Genomic DNA, 17,118 nt, shown 5'->3' on the forward strand with positions numbered 1-17,118 from the left:
AACCAAGTGTACGCGGGACATCGGCGTTTCATCGGGCACCGGCGAGGCGATAGGGGACAGTAGCAGCCAGGGCGCGGCGAAAAAATGCAAAGAAGCTCCGCCGGAACGAACGCTGCCGGTTCACCGGCTGGGATAGGGACGCGTCTCGCTTCGAGGGGCGTTATCTTGCGCGCGAAACATTAATAATAAAAGTTTTCGCTCATTGTCTCGCGCTGTCGCGCTAAACGGCAGACGAACGATCGGCCAAGGGGTGGCGCGCGCGGGATAGGGGTAGAGGAAAGAGGAACGGCGACACCGCGCCGCTCGTACCCGTACACCAGAGCGGGCCTCGTATAGAACCGGGCGAGCCGCGTTTTGTCTTTGTCATGAATGCTCCCTTATCTTCCGCGAGTCCATCACCGGAGACCGGTTTTGTCCCGGCGTAGGACTGTCTGCGAATTGTAAGGAGACAGGAAGCTGGACACCGAGCAACGTCTGGACGGCCAGTTGGGAAATATTTCGAAACGTCGATCAGCCGCGAAACAAGGGTCGTGAGTTGCACGATGGAGGGTTCAGTCGATGGAGGTAGCGGCTCTCCGTCGCGCGCGGCCACGTGGAACCGCACGGAACCGTCACGGAACGGCCGCGACGGTTTTCGGAGATACCGACGGCTCTTATTTCAAGGCGCTCTCGGTTATCCGTCTTCCCGGACGAACACGTCCCCAACGACACCGGCCGTTCCTCGCACCTTTCGCGGTTTACCGATTCGCAAGGTACACGGTGAACGTCACGGCCTCGTGAATCGATGTCTCTCGATCGTTCGCCGCGTCTACCGGCCGACCGCAACCTCCCCGGCTCGCCACTCGCTTTCGGTAAAGGGATACGATGTAAATCAGTCTGACGCCCCGCCGCATGCACTGACCGCACATTAAGTAGCCTTGACCACTCGAGATGGAGGAGGGCTAATCTCACAGTCGGACTGCACGAGGTCCTTCGTTCGGCTGAACGCCGATGCCTGCTCCGGACGATAAAGCGTTCGAGCTGGCTACGAAACGAATTCCGTATGCTTCACCTGTTCGAAGATACGCGTCAGGTGGGCGACACCTGGATAAAGGGCTAATCGCACCGTGTTGCGCGATCGTGAATTTTTGTTATCGGTTAGTTGCGAGGACTTTGCTGGTTAGCAATCGAAATTAATCTACTCGCTGCCAGACCTGAATTATATGATTCCATTCGTATTGCGGTCTCTGTTTTGAATGCTTACTCGTGGCTGGTGAATGAGTTGACGGTGTGGAAAAGTTGAAACTTGTATTGGTTTCGAGTTGAGAACTGAGAAGAATTATTCACGGGCAGGGTCCTCGGGATTACGAAAAATGAACGTCATGAAAGATATATTTTGTGTCTTTGTACCTGGGCGCCGTTTCTAAATGAAATCCTTCATTCGGAATGGATGAAGCGGTGTCCTCATTTAGCAGCGTGAAAAATGAAAGGAATCTTCGGTCGATAAATCGGTTGATTGACATTTGGAGCGTCGATGTATTTAGAAAACGAGTTCAAAGATGTTAATCAAACATTCAGTGAAATAAGAATTTAAAGCCCGCAGCTCTACAAAAATGTGCCGACGTTCAAAATTTTCGAAATACTTCTGCAGAGCTCTTGCATCTTTAAACGCGGCTGACGTTCGCGGCTACGAACGGGTCATTCTATCTTAATCTCCCTTACCTACGTGATGTAGGACTTTCAGCGCCTATTTTTGCACCCATTTCATTCGTTACAGACTAAAGAAATCCGAAGTATTCATTGAAAATGCAGACTGGATAGAATGTGTCAATCATGTGTCACGCGTCAATGAAGATACTCGGGAGCCGACGTCGAAATTGGCGAGGTCGAACATTCGTTATGGTTCGGCTGCATTAACGTTATTAAACACCGTTAATATCAATAGTCCGCTCTCATACATCAGAAAACAATTCTCCTTGTAAATCAATTTTATTTTCCTGTTGTTGGAAGAATCTTTGTTTCACAGGAAAATCAATTGAAAGTCGAAACAGCCCCACAGAACATTTCCACAGTGTTGCAAAAATATATCTTCCACCCCGTCAGCTATTTTATCATCAGCTTTTTAGCAGTCGCATATATAACTTCATTGACACAACGGATTTATCCAGATATCAATTCCAATCCGCACCGGGGCACGCCATTTTCGGCGTACTCCCGTCTGGCACCGTTATTCTCGCCTCACGCCGTATTCGTAGAAGACCCCGTGTAAAATAAGCCGGAAAATGTAATTCGTTTTCGAGACTGTCTTCGTGAATTAGTCAGCCACACTCGTTCCATACGTCTCGGCCGTCTCGGACGTGGAGCCGCCGAGCACGTATGTGGAAGGAGGACACCGATCGATCGTTAAGTCGTGCCCGGCTGCCGGGGACACTTACAAATTAGCCAATCAAGTTCTAATCCCGCCGCGATTTACCCCAATCAGCCCGCATCCCGCCGCAAATACTTTAATCCGTCCATTAATCCTGCGAGATAAAAGTTTCCGAAGTTGTTACAGCCCCTTTGTCGTCGGCATCGGCAATGTATCGGATCGCGAGCGAATCGGTTCGACCTGATCGTACGATAAGGACCGTTACGATCGTTCCCCGTTCGATACCCGTATCCCCGTCGCTAAACACTCGTTCCTCGATTCCCGAGCACACCGACAGCCGCTCGAATCGAACTCCTCGTGAAAAATCTATTTGAAAATCCGCGACGAACGACGACTCCGTCTGGAATGAGAAACGGCCGGAAACGAAAGAAGTTGATCCAGCGGTTTTCCTCGACGGACCAGCTTCTTCCTCCGCCAGGGGTAACGCGTCTATCCGACGTAATCCCAGCTGTATTTAAGCGGGCGATGGGATTGAAATCCAAAAAAAAAAAAGGAGAGAGGAGGAACGTTCCAAGGGGTTCGCGATGGCTAGGCGCAGAGGTGTGAGCGTCGCTTAAATTTATGCCCGACATCGCGGCGGTCGTCCCCGGGCAATTTTTTTTGTTTTTTTTGTTCCACTTCAACCTCGGGCGATCCTCTCTCTCTCTCTCTCTCCCTTCTTCTCCCTCTCCGCGTCACGGTCTCACCGGTGGTGGTCATATACAGAACGCTGGACAAACAACAATAAATACATTTTCCCAGGCGGGGTGGCAAACCCGGTGAGGGGTGGAACTTCCATGCGAGCACGTACGGGCATAGCTTAGCGTAATCTGACTGCACACCACCCCATTCCGGCCGCTCGGAACCCTCCGCGCCGCGACGTACGCAAACCCCCCGTTCAACCCCCGGCCCGACACTCCGCAAGACTGCGACCACCCTCCCGTGGCCGTGGAGAGGTTGCGGAGGAGAGGGCAGACTAGGTGGGAGATGGAGAGATAGCGGCGGGGACAGTTGAATGGGAAAGAAACCGAAAAAAGAGGACCGCGGGGGAAAAAAAGAGCGGGCGAAAAAGGAAGAAAAAGGGGAAGAAAGCGGCGAAAAAAAGAAACAAGGAAACCGTAGGAGCCGACAACGTAACCGAGGGACGGTAGGTAGGTGGCATCGCCACCTGACGAAAGAATCCCGCGACCTGACTAGAATTTCATTAACCGGTGCCCCGGCAGAAGGGGACGACAAATATGAAGAGAAAAAGAACGGGGACGCGGCGCGGCCGCGTTTATCGGCGCGAAAGAACTTGTTAAACAGACCGTTTGTCCGTTCCGTCGTTTCCGTCGACCTTAAGGGGCTGCGGATGAAAATTATCCGGAAGGATGGCTTCACCGTCAAGCAGTTACGCTATAATTACCTTGCTGAAGGGTATCAGTCTCGCTGGAGCAAATTCAGTGTTTTAATGCTGTAATTAGCAATCGTTCGTTTCGTCGCGTTCGATTTCAGACGATTTTCCACGGTCCTCCGGTTTCTCATGCACGGAAGTTTGAGCTGCGGTGTTTCCAGTCGACGCCGACCTTCGGAATGCTAATGCGTGATTACGGCGGGGCCCGCGGTTGTAATACGTGAACTTTTTGTGCGACTCACGTGTGGCGGTGGCGGCGGACCGCTTAAAACATCCCTTAAATTACCCCCATTAGCAAGGGCTGAATGCCGGGTAAACGGGGATTTCACTGGCGGTGTTACGCGAGATTTATTCCGTAGGAAATATTCCTTTCGCCCGTTAAATTACATCGTTACGGACCGCCCGCCCCCTGCGTCCCGGCCCCGCCGGCTGACCTAAACACATGTGTAAGCTGATTCGCCGAGATTTTACACCGGGAAACGAAGCGTTCGCGGGTGGAATGCAAACGACACGCGCCTTCGATTCCCCGTGAACGCACGTTGGACAGTTTTACCTGAATATTGAAATATTTATCCTGTTTTATACGCAGAATGATTGTACATTTTGGAACTTGGTAAATACATTACTGCTTGCTCGAAGACTTCAAAGTTGAAGTATCGAGACACTTTTTCCGTAAATGGCTATCAGATATAATTCATTAACAGACATTGAAGCGATGAACATAGTTAAAGATTTAATTAACCAGAAAGTGTTGATTCGAAGAAGAAGAGACAATAGAGAGAAATATCGTCCTTTCCTCCTGCATTCTGAGATAACGACTTCGCAACACATTTACGCAACGAACGAATAGTACCGAACAAATATCACACGACCGACAATTATACGACCAGCCAGTGGAACCTACAGAAGCTAACAGATGAATCTCGAACGCGGTGCCCGCCGGTGACAGTAATAACTGGGACAAAGGGACCCCGGCACGTCTTTATCAACTTCTTTAATTTCCCGGAAACGAGTGGCAGTGCCTGGCGTGTCCTCCCGAAGGCGGGGGAGGATACACGGGACGATTTACAGAATTTAAACAGTCTCTGGGGATAAGGCGGTAGCATGGCAGGTCGGATTAGCAGGCTGCCGCCGTCGAAATAATTCCCTCTGTTGCCGTTGCTCGGCCGCCCCCTTCAACCTCCGGGGAAGGTTACGTCCTTCCTGCGGGATAAAACAAAACAGCCAGCGGAGTATATTAATGCTCGGCTTAATGTGGCCCGCCTAATTAATGGACCGACTCACCGGATGCCCGTGCTCTCGTCCCAAAAGTAAAAGATAACGCTTCCGAGCTCGCGCGCGGGGGGGCGCATTATTAAAGACAAAAGCGGCGACCGGCCGCCCCGCGCAATTTTTGCGGGGCGGCCGCCCCTTACGTGCGAGTAAGCTTGAAAATTTGCGTTTCAAGAATGACCCGGAGCTCGGCGGACGGGCTGGACCGTCGTGCACGGAAGGGTGCGAACGCGGAAAATCGTCTGCTTTTCCGCAAGCCGAGATTCCGGGGGTGGTGCGCTGGGAGTGTCACGGATGCTGCGAGGGCGGAGCCTTGAGAACTGCATCGAGACTGCCCAGTCACGTCGATAAATAGAGAGTGCCTCCTTTCCTCCGTTCGCGCTTCAAGGAAAACCGCTCGGTCTTCTCGACGAGGTTGTCAAGTGACGCGGAAAGTTTGACGAGTGAATTAACAATGGCCTTCGCGCGACGAAGGCGAAATCTATTTTACGTGAACGCGACGCGCCGCGGGGAACGCGAATAGAAACGACGAGGAGGTTCCATAGGGCTTTTAACCTGTCGTCGAAACTGAATCGTGGATTTTGCGAATGAAACCAGTGACTTTGTGGCAAATCGGAATACACAGATGTGTCCTCGACTGCGCGCACAGTCGATTGATACGTTCAGCTGCCGCGGAGTCCGCCGAGTGATGACGCTGTCAAAGTCACTTACGGTCCGGGGGAAACGGATGCCTCGGCGAGGAGGCACAATGCATGGAAATAATTTAATTAGATTCAGGAAGTTGGTTAACCAAGAAGATGTACCGATTGGAGGACATGTCGGCGGTCGTCGAACGTGTACGAAGATAATCGAATTATCGTCGCTTTGAGGAGCAGCGTCCGTGGATGATCTGATCACGTACCTGATGAACAGATCGCCAGCGATGCGAGCGGCTTTCGAAGGGTAGGCTCGCTCTCTCTCCATATCTCTCTCTCCCTCTCTCTCTCTCGCTCTCTCTTCCTCTGTGTCCCTCTCTCCTCGTCACTGTCCCTCTAGTCGCGGACCCTTCACGGGGTTACGTTCCAGCGAACCGTTTCCACTGTGCTCCGTCGGCTTTTCGACGACAGTAACTTCTCTGCCGAACAATTAAAGCCATGCGAACCACGAAAAGGTGGCCGGGATATCGGCGAATAACCGGCGTTAATGTTGCAAATTAGCGGAATTGCGGTTACCGTCGCGATAAGGTTTCATTAGAACTGCTGATTGAACAACCTCCGTTCGAACGGTTAACGATTCGTCACGGTGTTTTAATAACTTCGTCGTTTCTGTTATTCGCGGCGGGACAACCGCGCGAGATACAGATAAGGAGATAAAGAGAGCGAGAGGAGAGAGGGAGAGGGAAGCCACGGGTGCACGAAAATTGCGGAACAAAGTGGAAATTGACCGACCGCATAGGGTCCGTGAAGGTTTTCGGGGTCGGCGGCGGTATTCGCGTTGGCTTCCGCAGGAATTTCGTGCGGTCGAATTCCAGTATACCTAACTGGAAAATACTTTCGTTATTATAGAATACACGCGTTCACTCGTTTCGCGTCTCAAAGGAAACAGTGTTTGTCATGGGGAACCGAAGAAGGCTCCCGGCGACGTTCGTGGGGATCGGTGCTATTCGTCGGTTAATCACCGCGCGATATATCACCGTGGAATATTTTTCGACGCGCGCATTAACGGTGATTTCAATCGACCTATAATAACAATAAAATGTATTAATACCGCGCATAAATTTTGGCCGGGTGCATTCGATCGGCGCGCGATTATTATGTGGGCAACTTTCCGCGCATTTGGATTTAATAGTTTGTATAATTTACCTGGCTAGTTGGTTATTCCATTAATCAACAGCGCTTGTACGAATATACATTTGCGAATAATAATTGCGCCATTATTTATGTCATATTCAATGTACCGATGACCGAGAAGGCGCGTAAATGGATTTAACGCAATTAATTAACTCGCTTTAATGTTGTTCCGGCTGTTGCCCCCGTTGTTCCGAAATGATAACAAGACACGATGCCCTGCACGCGCGATACCAATTACGGGACGCCACGTTTTCTTTCGAACGAGCCGAACGGGAACCGAGGCTCGTCCACGCGTGCTTCTAATATCTCAGTCTTTAGTAATTAACGTATCAAAGGCTCGGTATTAATATTTGCTTCGGAGTCTCAACCGCATAGAAGATATTAACGTCCCCGTAATATTGTGTCCAGGCTAAGGGGAGAGGACATATTGAAACCGCACAAACTTTGCTCATAGCATCCGCGGGTACTCGTAAATATACCGGGTGGTTTGGATCGAAGTGGTGGACTTAAGTCAGCGATGAAAATACACCCGAACTTTCATCCCCTTTTTACCCAAAAACCTGGTCATACCTACGTTATTAAACGTCTACATTACACTCAAAAGGAGCGTACCGATTCCTTAAAAAATAATTCCAACGGAAGTTACGTTTTTAAAACGGTACAACCCTCTAAACTGCCTCGCAACTTTCTGGAAAATCTATGTTAATTTTACTGTTTCAGTAATTCTTAATTTAAATGACCCCGTTACTCGCTACATTTCGAGCGAATAATTAGATAAGTTTTCAAAACGACAACGTTCGAAAGGTGGTATTCGATCGAAATGTCTATATTACAATTCTAGAATACCGTGGATCGTACAAATCCAGCACACCGAAGCGAGGAGGCCGAAAAACACGGACGGCCGATTAAATAACCGTTAAATCCCTGAAATTTCGTTTAAATAAAGCACAGTGGGTCTCTACATACGTCTTCGGCCGAGAACAATTAATGTTTATCGGGAAGCTCGCAGCAGCCGTCGCCCGAGGAACCGGTGGCGTTTAAACGCGCAGTAAGTGGCGCGAGGCCGTGCGAGGGTGGGTCAAACTAATTCGATTCTAAACTCTGACCGCGCCGCGAGAAAGAGGCGACGCGACGGTGTGCGGCTCGGGTCGAGGAAAACCGCCCCCGCTTCAGGATGGACACAGATGGCACTAACCGCGCCGTTAAATTCTGGAACCTGTAACTCTAATTGCTCATAGACAAACGGACGTCCCAGTGCCAGATGCCGGTGAAACTTGTTAAAATCACGTGAGCCCGATTATTCATTCGATCCATTTCAGCCGGTGATTTAGCGTGTAAACTAATAGACCGGACAGCGGGGGAGGGGGTCCGGGCGAAAATTAATTAGTCGGCGCAATATAATAATCGTTCATCGTATTAATTGGCAGCCGGTATCGTATATGGACACCGGTCGAATCATAACAATCAATCAAGATACGGTTTCGGTTGCAGGTAACGAGGCAGCCGTCGAACGATTCAATAAAATGACGATGGATGTGAGCAAAAGCGAGCCAAGCAAGAAGGGTGCCACGCAACAGGAATGCGCGGGCTGCGGCAAACCGATCACCGAAAGGTAAACCTGCCCGTTTGATCGATTACGCGTCGCGCACGATTCGGACGGAAGAAACGGAGAGACCAACGCGTTCTTTGATTGAAGGTACCTCCTAAACGCGGTGGACATGTACTGGCACGAGGACTGCCTGAAGTGTAGCTGCTGCGCGTGCAGGCTCGTCGAGGTTGGAACGACGTTGTACACCAAGTCCAACCTGATACTCTGCAAAAGGGACTATTTAAGGTGAGTATTCGTTCAACTTTCGTAGGATTTTTGGAATAGATCGAGAATATCTTAGTGGACAACCGTGATACGGTCGCGATAGATGATCAGCTTGGCGCACTCGGTATCATGGAATAATATACGCAGAACCATTCCCATCGACTTCTCCGTTCGCTGGGAAACGTGGAAAGCAGACATTGATTTGTCGATACGCATTATAATTCCGTTTCCCCCGAAGCATCTCATCGCGCTGTTTCATTGCGTTCCCGCGAAGTCAATAAGAGAGCGCGGCTCACGTACGAGCAGTCCGGGCGAAGAGAGCGGAAGCAACAAATCGAATTTTACAGATGAGTTTCCCTTATTGAATACACCCGCGTCCCATATAAACAGGCGGGGGCAAATAAACCGTGTTGAGATTACAAAGTCCCGAGGGAACACGCGCAGGTGGCGGGTCCGCAAAGACCGCCGCCCCGCTATCGAAGCTTCGTGGTCTTTATTAATGGCCTAATATTTGAAGATGGCATATTCGTGGCGGCGGCGAGCTTATTGGTTCCCGCTGTACGCGAGCTAAAAGTCCTCTCTAATATAGACACGGGGGACAGCCAATATAGACTGTTCGAACTATAGCAACATGCTCGGACCGATAACAAGGGAAGCGGTTTTATTTTAGGGACGGCGAGCGTTCCTTTCGCCGGTTGATCAGTAAAAATCTGTTCGTTTCTCGATTCCGCAGACTGTTCGGGAGCACCGGACACTGCGCGGCCTGTAACAAATCCATACCCGCCTTCGAGTTAGTGATGAGGGCAAGGACCAATGTTTACCACTTGGAATGTTTCGCCTGTCAGCAGTGCAACCACAGGTAAGATATTATAATTGTTAATACAAGATCAACGAGAAACGAGTATCTCTGCATACAAATGAGGAAGACGTTAACAATTCTTAGTAAGATAGGCGAAGTTTAGCTTCGAAAATTAAACCTTTCAAATATGAAGCTTCACAGATTGTACAAGATATTATGTTTAAGTCGATTCTAGAATTAAATAGGCTTAGGATTCTAAATACTATAGCTATCAAGCCTCCATAAATCTATGAATACTAAGCTAAGGTTCGACCATCGCCAAAAGTAATGAATTTTTCCGAAATACACCCGAAATGGTAATCAGCATGAATGACCCTTCATTCGGAGAATTGTATCAATGGAATTCATTGATTAAAGTTGGGAATAGTAGGATCTTTATACGACATTCTTGCGCTTTCCGCGAACGAAGACGCTTTATTCCCGGCAAAACGGATTATTCCGTCCCCACGGTGATCAGCATACTGACGCAGCTCCAGCCACACCGACGATATTATTTTATTAAATATAATGAGAGGCGGTGATTAAAGATTCACACCGGAGGGAGGCGGGAAAGTCGCTGGTTTCGAGGAGGTATTCGTCGTGGCAGCTCATCCGTTTAACAATTTAATTCGAGCCAGCCGGGCCGCGCGCCCGTAGGGGGAGGCGCGGCGCCGGCGAAACTTCTGCAGCACTTCGCAACACTTCGCTTACTTATTCACAACAACCAAGTTAAGCTGAAACTCGTTCGAGTCTGTGTTTAAGTCGGAACACCTCGGTGAATCCGCCGGATGAAGATAATCGGCGCAAGAATCGGGAACCCTTCGGCGGGCCCTGCCTCCGTCAGACTGGGTAATAAAGTCGAATTAGTTACACCGTGGCTTTCGTCTTTCTCCGGGTTTCCTCCTCCGCGGAATCTGAAATTGGCTACTTTCTATGAGACACCAACGGGATACATATCGTGATTTGATAGGAGCGTGGCACCTGTCGCGGTGCAGTGACAAGAGGTGTCTTTCGTTGTAATTCGTTTACGGTATCGATTTTACTCGTGACTGTGATATTAACCATTGACAGGAAGGAGTCTTGCTGTTCTTGTTTACCCTGTTCATGTGTTACGGCGTGATACTGACGACCGGTAGAAACTCCGAGTTTTGTACATTTCGAGATCAAAGTACTATTGCTTCAATGGGCTCAACGATATATCAATTCTATTAGCATCAGTGTCGAAAGTTCGCGTGAAAAGAGACGTTCCCTCCCGGTCTGACCCATTAAACCGGCATATCTGACAAATGCATCTTTCTACGGAATCACGGTTCACCATTTCCCATCGCGTCCATCCGCGAAGCCCAAGGAAACCGTTCGGCTTCTGCTTCTATTTAAATATCGAGCGCGCGTCCGATGGTCTTTTTTCGGTTCTCGCGGGCACACAGCTGACGCGTTCGTCGGCCACGGTTCCGCGGGAAATATTCCGTTGATCCCTGAAAAACCGGATCCGCGTTCTACCCTTCGGGGGAGAGGCTCGCTGAAATTTCCAACCGGTGACGGGCGTAATTGACGTGAGAGGGCGCCCCTCGCGCGCGCGCGAGCGCCGGGTTGAGACATCCAGCCAAAAGAGAGGAGATCCGAGTGCCGGGGAGAGAGTCGGAGTTGCGAACTATGCGAGCGACGTGCAGGTGCCCGGAGGTGTACGTCAGATGCAAATCACGCCGACTAATTTCCCGGAAAACTAACGAATCCCGTGGGGAACGGGGTGGGGCGAAAAGAGCGCGAGCTGAGGGCACCGAACGCCTGCCGCGGGAGACGTCGCGCGGTGCGTGGCCGTGGCTCCGATAATCCGAAATTAGCGAATTAATTAATTTTCCTGGTCGGAATTATTCCGGGAATATTCAGGCAGCGGACGTTTTACCCCGACATTAACGGGAACGCCATCGATCGTGTCTGCGTAACGCGGAAGTATGGAGATCGGCTCGAATTGCCGGGTCGAAGCTGGCTCGAACGAGGGTTTCGCGGCATTTCGGCCGCCTAATGTCAGACCTCGGCATTTCCCTGACCTTTCTTGCTTCCATCTCGGATTAACGGGCTTCCGTTCGACCGGTATCAACCCGGTCTCGATGCGAACGCCGCGCGGCAGCTCCCTCGCGATCCGCATCGCGGATTAGTCTGATTTCCATGGCCGGTCGAACCGGCAACACGCTTTTGCTGGATTCCGAACGTAAATCTGCCCATTAAAAATTGAGCTTTTCCGTTCGCGACCGTGTAAGTTGGTTGTATCGCGGTATAAAAGTTACAAGGGGTAGAAGGAAAGAGTGCAGCCGAGGAACGGGCCCGGCTAAAGGTTAGCCGGTCGGCGTGCTCTTTCGACGCGACGGTGCGCGGCGCACGTGACTATCGAGCGAAGCCGATTACTGCTTAAAGATACGTCGAAAGTATACTTTCTTTCGTGGTCGAAGGTAACGTGCAACCCTTAAGGCGAACCATTGGTCAGGGGTCGAAGCGGTTGACCGTAGCTAAAACGGAAACGGATGTGGCCGTTGGGTCACGCGATCTCCACGGGCCGAGCATAAAACACCTGAGTTGTTTAATCATACGCTCCTAACCCGAGTCGTACATCGTAAACTCGTAAGGGCAGGCCTCCGGTCTCAGTTGCCCAAACGCGATCCCTCCTCTTCCGCGGTCTCGGCCATCGAGATGTACGGCCGCGATAAAAGTACTCCGTTTATCCATTAACAGCCACCGTCCATCGGTAAATGCCGTTGATGGAATTGTCGAGCGGTGCACGGCCTTCCGTATGAAGCCGTGGCGCTTGCGCGATTACTGGGTAATCGACACTAGTTGGGTTAATAGGCTTCCTTTCATTGTTTTCTTTAATGTTCGCTGATGATATTGGTTTATAGTATTAATTACTGAATTATCAAATAGAATACGATATAATTGATATTTTCGTATTCACGATGGAGCTTGATATTTCATCCGTGTAATTTATGAAACTATGGAGTCCATTGCGATGAATACAGATAAACGAATCAAGTGATAACTATAAGTCTCCCACTATTGTCGCAAAACCGCTTCGATTTGCTAGAAAGCGTGCACAGCCGAAGGCCATCGAAAACTTTCGGAAGACGTCATGATCGATGGACGAGTGGCAATTAAACTTGTTCGGTAGTCTCGGGGGACGGCGCGAAAGACGCGAAGCTTTTTCGACTTGCGATCCGCCGACCGACGTAACTTCGAGCCGCCCTTTGTCTACGTAAGCAGCGCGGGGCATTGTTGAGCCGGTGTGCGGCTCCTCCCTCGCAGGAGTACAACTCATTGTTCGCGCTTATATTGTACTTAGGCATTACGAGTCCGCCCGGTTTAATTGTTATTGTTCCGCGGCGCTTATCGAACCCGTTGCCCTGCTGCATTCCCACGCGAGTCATCGCCTAGCCTGGCAATTACTCGAAAATCATTAAACTCCCTTCAGCCGGCTACGAAACGGCGAAACAGCCGCGGGACCGTTAACAGATGCACGTCCGGATAAGGTGTCCGCGGGGCGAACCGACGAAAAGATCCCGATGAAAACGCAACGGCCGCGTTCGACGTCGACGGGGATTGCTCCCGGTGAATGCCGAACCCCTGGCGATGTACGCGCGAAGACAGCATTTCGGTGTTCGCGGCGAGACGACCGGCGTGCGGTACAATGCAAAGTAAACTTCGCGTTACGAATTCACAGCTCCTCGAGAGGGTAGGCAGAGAGAAGCGTATCGGCGAGGTCTGAGGAGAAAGGTCGGGGTGGAAAGAGGCGAGCCGCGTAGAAGGGAGCGGCCATTTTGTTTCCGGTGTCCCGGGAGCACTTCCGGTCACCGTCACGCAGTTCTGCGTCGCGAAGTGCCCCCGAGCTCCTGAGATCTCCTTCCACGATTATATTCAAATTAAATGCGGGAGTCTGACCGGTAATATACTGCCGCCAATTTAGCTACAACCCCCCGGAGGGTGGTTCGCCTTACCTCGTTCGCCGGCCATCCGACTTTAGCAACCCCGGGAAGAATCCGGCCGAGCCGGCTCTCTATCTGGCCCCGTTGATCGCGCGTGCCGAAAGCGCACGACCGAGCACGCCGACCCCGGGGCGAACCTCGCCCCGGTCGCGAACCGAAAATCGCGTTGCCCGACCGTTCCTCCGGTCTCTCCCTTTTTCAAGCCTCCCATTTGTTTTCCCGTAGATCGCTGCGACGCGACACGGCGCGACGCGAGGTAACCGTGAGCCAAGTGGATCGATCGGACGCGAAAATTTCGGGTACGCGCCCGACGGAAAAACAACACCGTTTGCCGGTAGAGTCTCGCGATCGCCAATAAACGCGCGACAAGCAAGGAATTCGCTTCCGGTTTTCGACGCGAAGCTTGGCCGCGTATCGCGTTCAAGCGCCGCTGCATCCGAACAGTGGGGTTTCAGTTGCACCATTTTCAATGGTGATAATCCGACGTACCGGGGGCCCTCGTTGCACGTACCGAACCAGCTTTGTCACCGGATAACCTAGACTCGCATTGCCGGCTCCGGTAGCGACAGCGATAGAACCAACCCCTCCTCCCGCCTGCGCGTCCACCCCCGGCTACCGCGCCCCTTCTCCTTCTCCTCCTTTTACTCTTCACCTCTCCTCTCACCGCACACCCCGTGCCGTCGGCCATCCCCTTTCAACCGACCCGTTTCATCCCCTTCGCCGAGGCTACCTTCGAAACTGGCTGCCTGTCCCCCTTCCTACCCCCCTCGGCCGGTGTGCGCGCCCGCGCCTCTTCGCATGGCGCACAAGCTCGCGGTAATAGACGTTCCGGCGCGATTATAAATGAAACGCGTGACACGTACGATCGAATTACCTGAACGATCGCCGGACACTCCGACCCGGCCCGGCGCGACGCCCGGCTGACCTGCGGGAAATCGAGAGCCGCACGCCTCTGTCGTAACGAGCTCGCATTCATCCTGGAGCGTTCCGCTGTCCCGGGAATCACGACTGCGATAAGCATATTTAAAAGTGGACCCGGTCTGCGGGGATTAAATGCCGGCTGCGAAACGAAAATGCTGTTTTGTACTACTTTTCGATCTCCTTTCATCTGTACTTCTATAATTAATTGAAGATATTGATATCTCTTGGACATCAAATTCGTAGAGAAGCTTCGAATTTCTTACTCTTTACTAACTGTCGAAAGAAACCGGTTAACCGGTGCCTACTTCTCACGTGTTCGTACAATGTTTCACATCGTACAATTACATCGCCGCGAATTAACGACCCGGAAAGCTGAACGTATTCGCACCGCTGATGAACTAAGCAGCACCGGTTAGTCAAGACTGTGATGCGGACAGCAGTGCGTCAGTAGGTACGTCTGTTCCACGGTTACACGTGTATCCTATTGTTACACCGACGCCGCCGCGCACGGTAATCCGAGCCAAAAACTCTCTGAGTTTAATTGAACGCGATAACCGATACAAATTGAACATTGCGGTCAAATGGCAACAGGTTCGGGAGGCAAAGGGTGCGTAGCTGAACCGAAAATACCAAATAAAATGTAACGGCGACCCGGGCGGAACGAAGGAAAGAGCGAACCCGACCCCGCGGTCCGTAGGACCGCGATGGTGTACGAAATTAAAGTTAGAAATCAATTTTTCCGTCTATCGAGCGGGAAGCAAAGAATAATGTGATACCGTCGAATCGACTGGCATCTGCGGGAATAAAAACGAGAATCAAAGAAATTTCAGCGATGCTACTCGATAGATTAGAGGAAAACAAGTCTTGACAATCATCTGTCCCATGATCCTATTGCAAGCTTAAAATTTTTATCTTTTCGCACGGATACATTCAACCAATCCATAAGAAACTAATTCTTATGATTACTCGATGATCCTGACACAAACTTAACATACTCAAGCAACTTTCTGCTCGGCTATATATTGAACCAATTCACAGAAAAGTGATCCTTGCGATTACTCGATGACCGCGACACAAGCTAATCTCCGGACGATTCTTCCACAGTGGTCCTGGTCGCGATTAAATTGCCGATATCCAGGGAATCTTTGCGCGGATACGTTAATCGATCGCGCCGGGCCCGTGAACGTGGCACATTTCACGCAGCCGGCACGAATTGTTCGGCGAGGGTGCTTTTGGCGCTGACAATACCGCAATGCACAGGTTGGCCTAATAAAACTATGATCGCCGGATAAAACAGTGCAGTGCATGCTGGTAATTAGCGGTATACATAAATCATTGGCAACGTAGCACGTAAATGCATACACACAACGGCGCCGTGTACCCGCGCCCACACCGTCGCCCATTACAAACCCTCCCCCCGCGCCGCCCCGGCCCTTCAGCGCCGACCGTCGAGCAAACGGGAGGCAACCATGTGCACGTATAATGGGCTACGCAGCGTTGCACGCTTCGGCCGCGTCTGTTGTTGCCCGGATTCTTCGTCCCTGTTTGGGTCAACGTCGATTTCAATGGAAAAACGGACGTCTCGGCGCGTGAGCGCGGGAACAATGCGACGGATTACATCCGTCGATTGAAGACGAGGAACGCGAATGCGGGGGACGCGTTACGGTTCTTGCGAATAACTGGATCTCTGACTAATTGTTCGCACTGGTAGAAACATCTTGTCGCAAAGACTTGAACATTCGAAACTGGTTGATTAGTAATTGATTATCTTCATAACATTTCTAATCCTTTTACTGAAACTATATCGAGTTTCAGAAAGATCGAGATTATAAAGTTCGATCTGTTTCATCGAAGACTGAGCTACCTTTTTTGCCTGTACGTTACTCGAGATTAACCGATTAAGACGGAAGAGTTCTTTTATTTGGTAATAATGGCTAATTAAAAGACTTTCCTTAACGATTTTCCGTGTATAATGAAGTTTAATCGCTTCTTGAAGTGGGCGATAAGAACGAGGAAGGAGGCGACGAGGAAAAAGGATTCGTTATCGGCGAGCAGGCGGCGGTATTGCTTCCAATGTCATAATTAATTCACCGACCGCCGGCGACGTTCGCGTTAGCGTAAGCCTCGGATTTTTGAAGTGCTCCCATGCAAAGTGATGGCTTAATCTCCGGTTTAGGGGCCTTGTTAGAAAATGGACGTAGCTAAGCCTCGCATGGCTTAAACGGGGCATTAAACTCTTCCCGTCTACGGCGTACACATGCCCTATATCACTCTGACAAGTTGCGATTAGTTCACCGGGCGTAATGTCAGCTTATACCGCCTTAACGACGTCTCGCGTTTTCTGCCCGTTTTAATATTTCATCGCGTGCATCGCCGCGTGGCCGATTCCTCCGCGATTTTCCGCGGCGAAAGAGACACCGTGCCGTGACTGCCCTGCCTCGCGACGCGGTGAACGAATTAAAGCGGAGATTCTCGAGATATTTTCCGAACCGTCCGCTCTAAATGCAAATTGCGTTGATTGCGCACGGTTGTTCGCGATTGTACCTGTCGAATCTTAAACATCGATAATTTAACCGGAGAGTTCATGTTCCCCGACGTTGTCAGTCATAAATGTCCGCGTATCGGTACTGAACTCCAAACGATTCAAACTGGATCAAGTTCTTACCAAACATCGAAATACTTCTGAAACTATCGC

General features: G+C 50.7%; 1 protein-coding gene across 2 annotated transcripts in view; it reads left to right on the forward strand.

Moving 5' to 3' along the window:
- LOC116430094 (LIM domain only protein 3) overlaps positions 1-17,118 on the forward strand; it is an 83,124-nt gene that overhangs the window by 42,223 nt on the left and 23,783 nt on the right. Inside the window, exons 1-4 of one of the 2 annotated variants that reach the window (XM_031983773.2) lie at positions 5,438-5,993; positions 8,372-8,492; positions 8,577-8,714; positions 9,427-9,552. In XM_031983773.2, coding sequence (XP_031839633.1) covers positions 8,404-8,492; positions 8,577-8,714; positions 9,427-9,552 — 353 coding nt within the window. In that variant the 5' untranslated portion in view covers positions 5,438-5,993; positions 8,372-8,403. Of the gene's footprint in view, positions 1-5,437; positions 5,994-8,371; positions 8,493-8,576; positions 8,715-9,426; positions 9,553-17,118 lie in introns of those variants that run through there. The other variant, XM_076368745.1, reaches the window with a different exon arrangement.

This window comes from Nomia melanderi, chromosome 6 (assembly GCF_051020985.1).
Source record: "Nomia melanderi isolate GNS246 chromosome 6, iyNomMela1, whole genome shotgun sequence".
Taxonomy (NCBI): Eukaryota; Metazoa; Arthropoda; class Insecta; order Hymenoptera; family Halictidae; genus Nomia; species Nomia melanderi.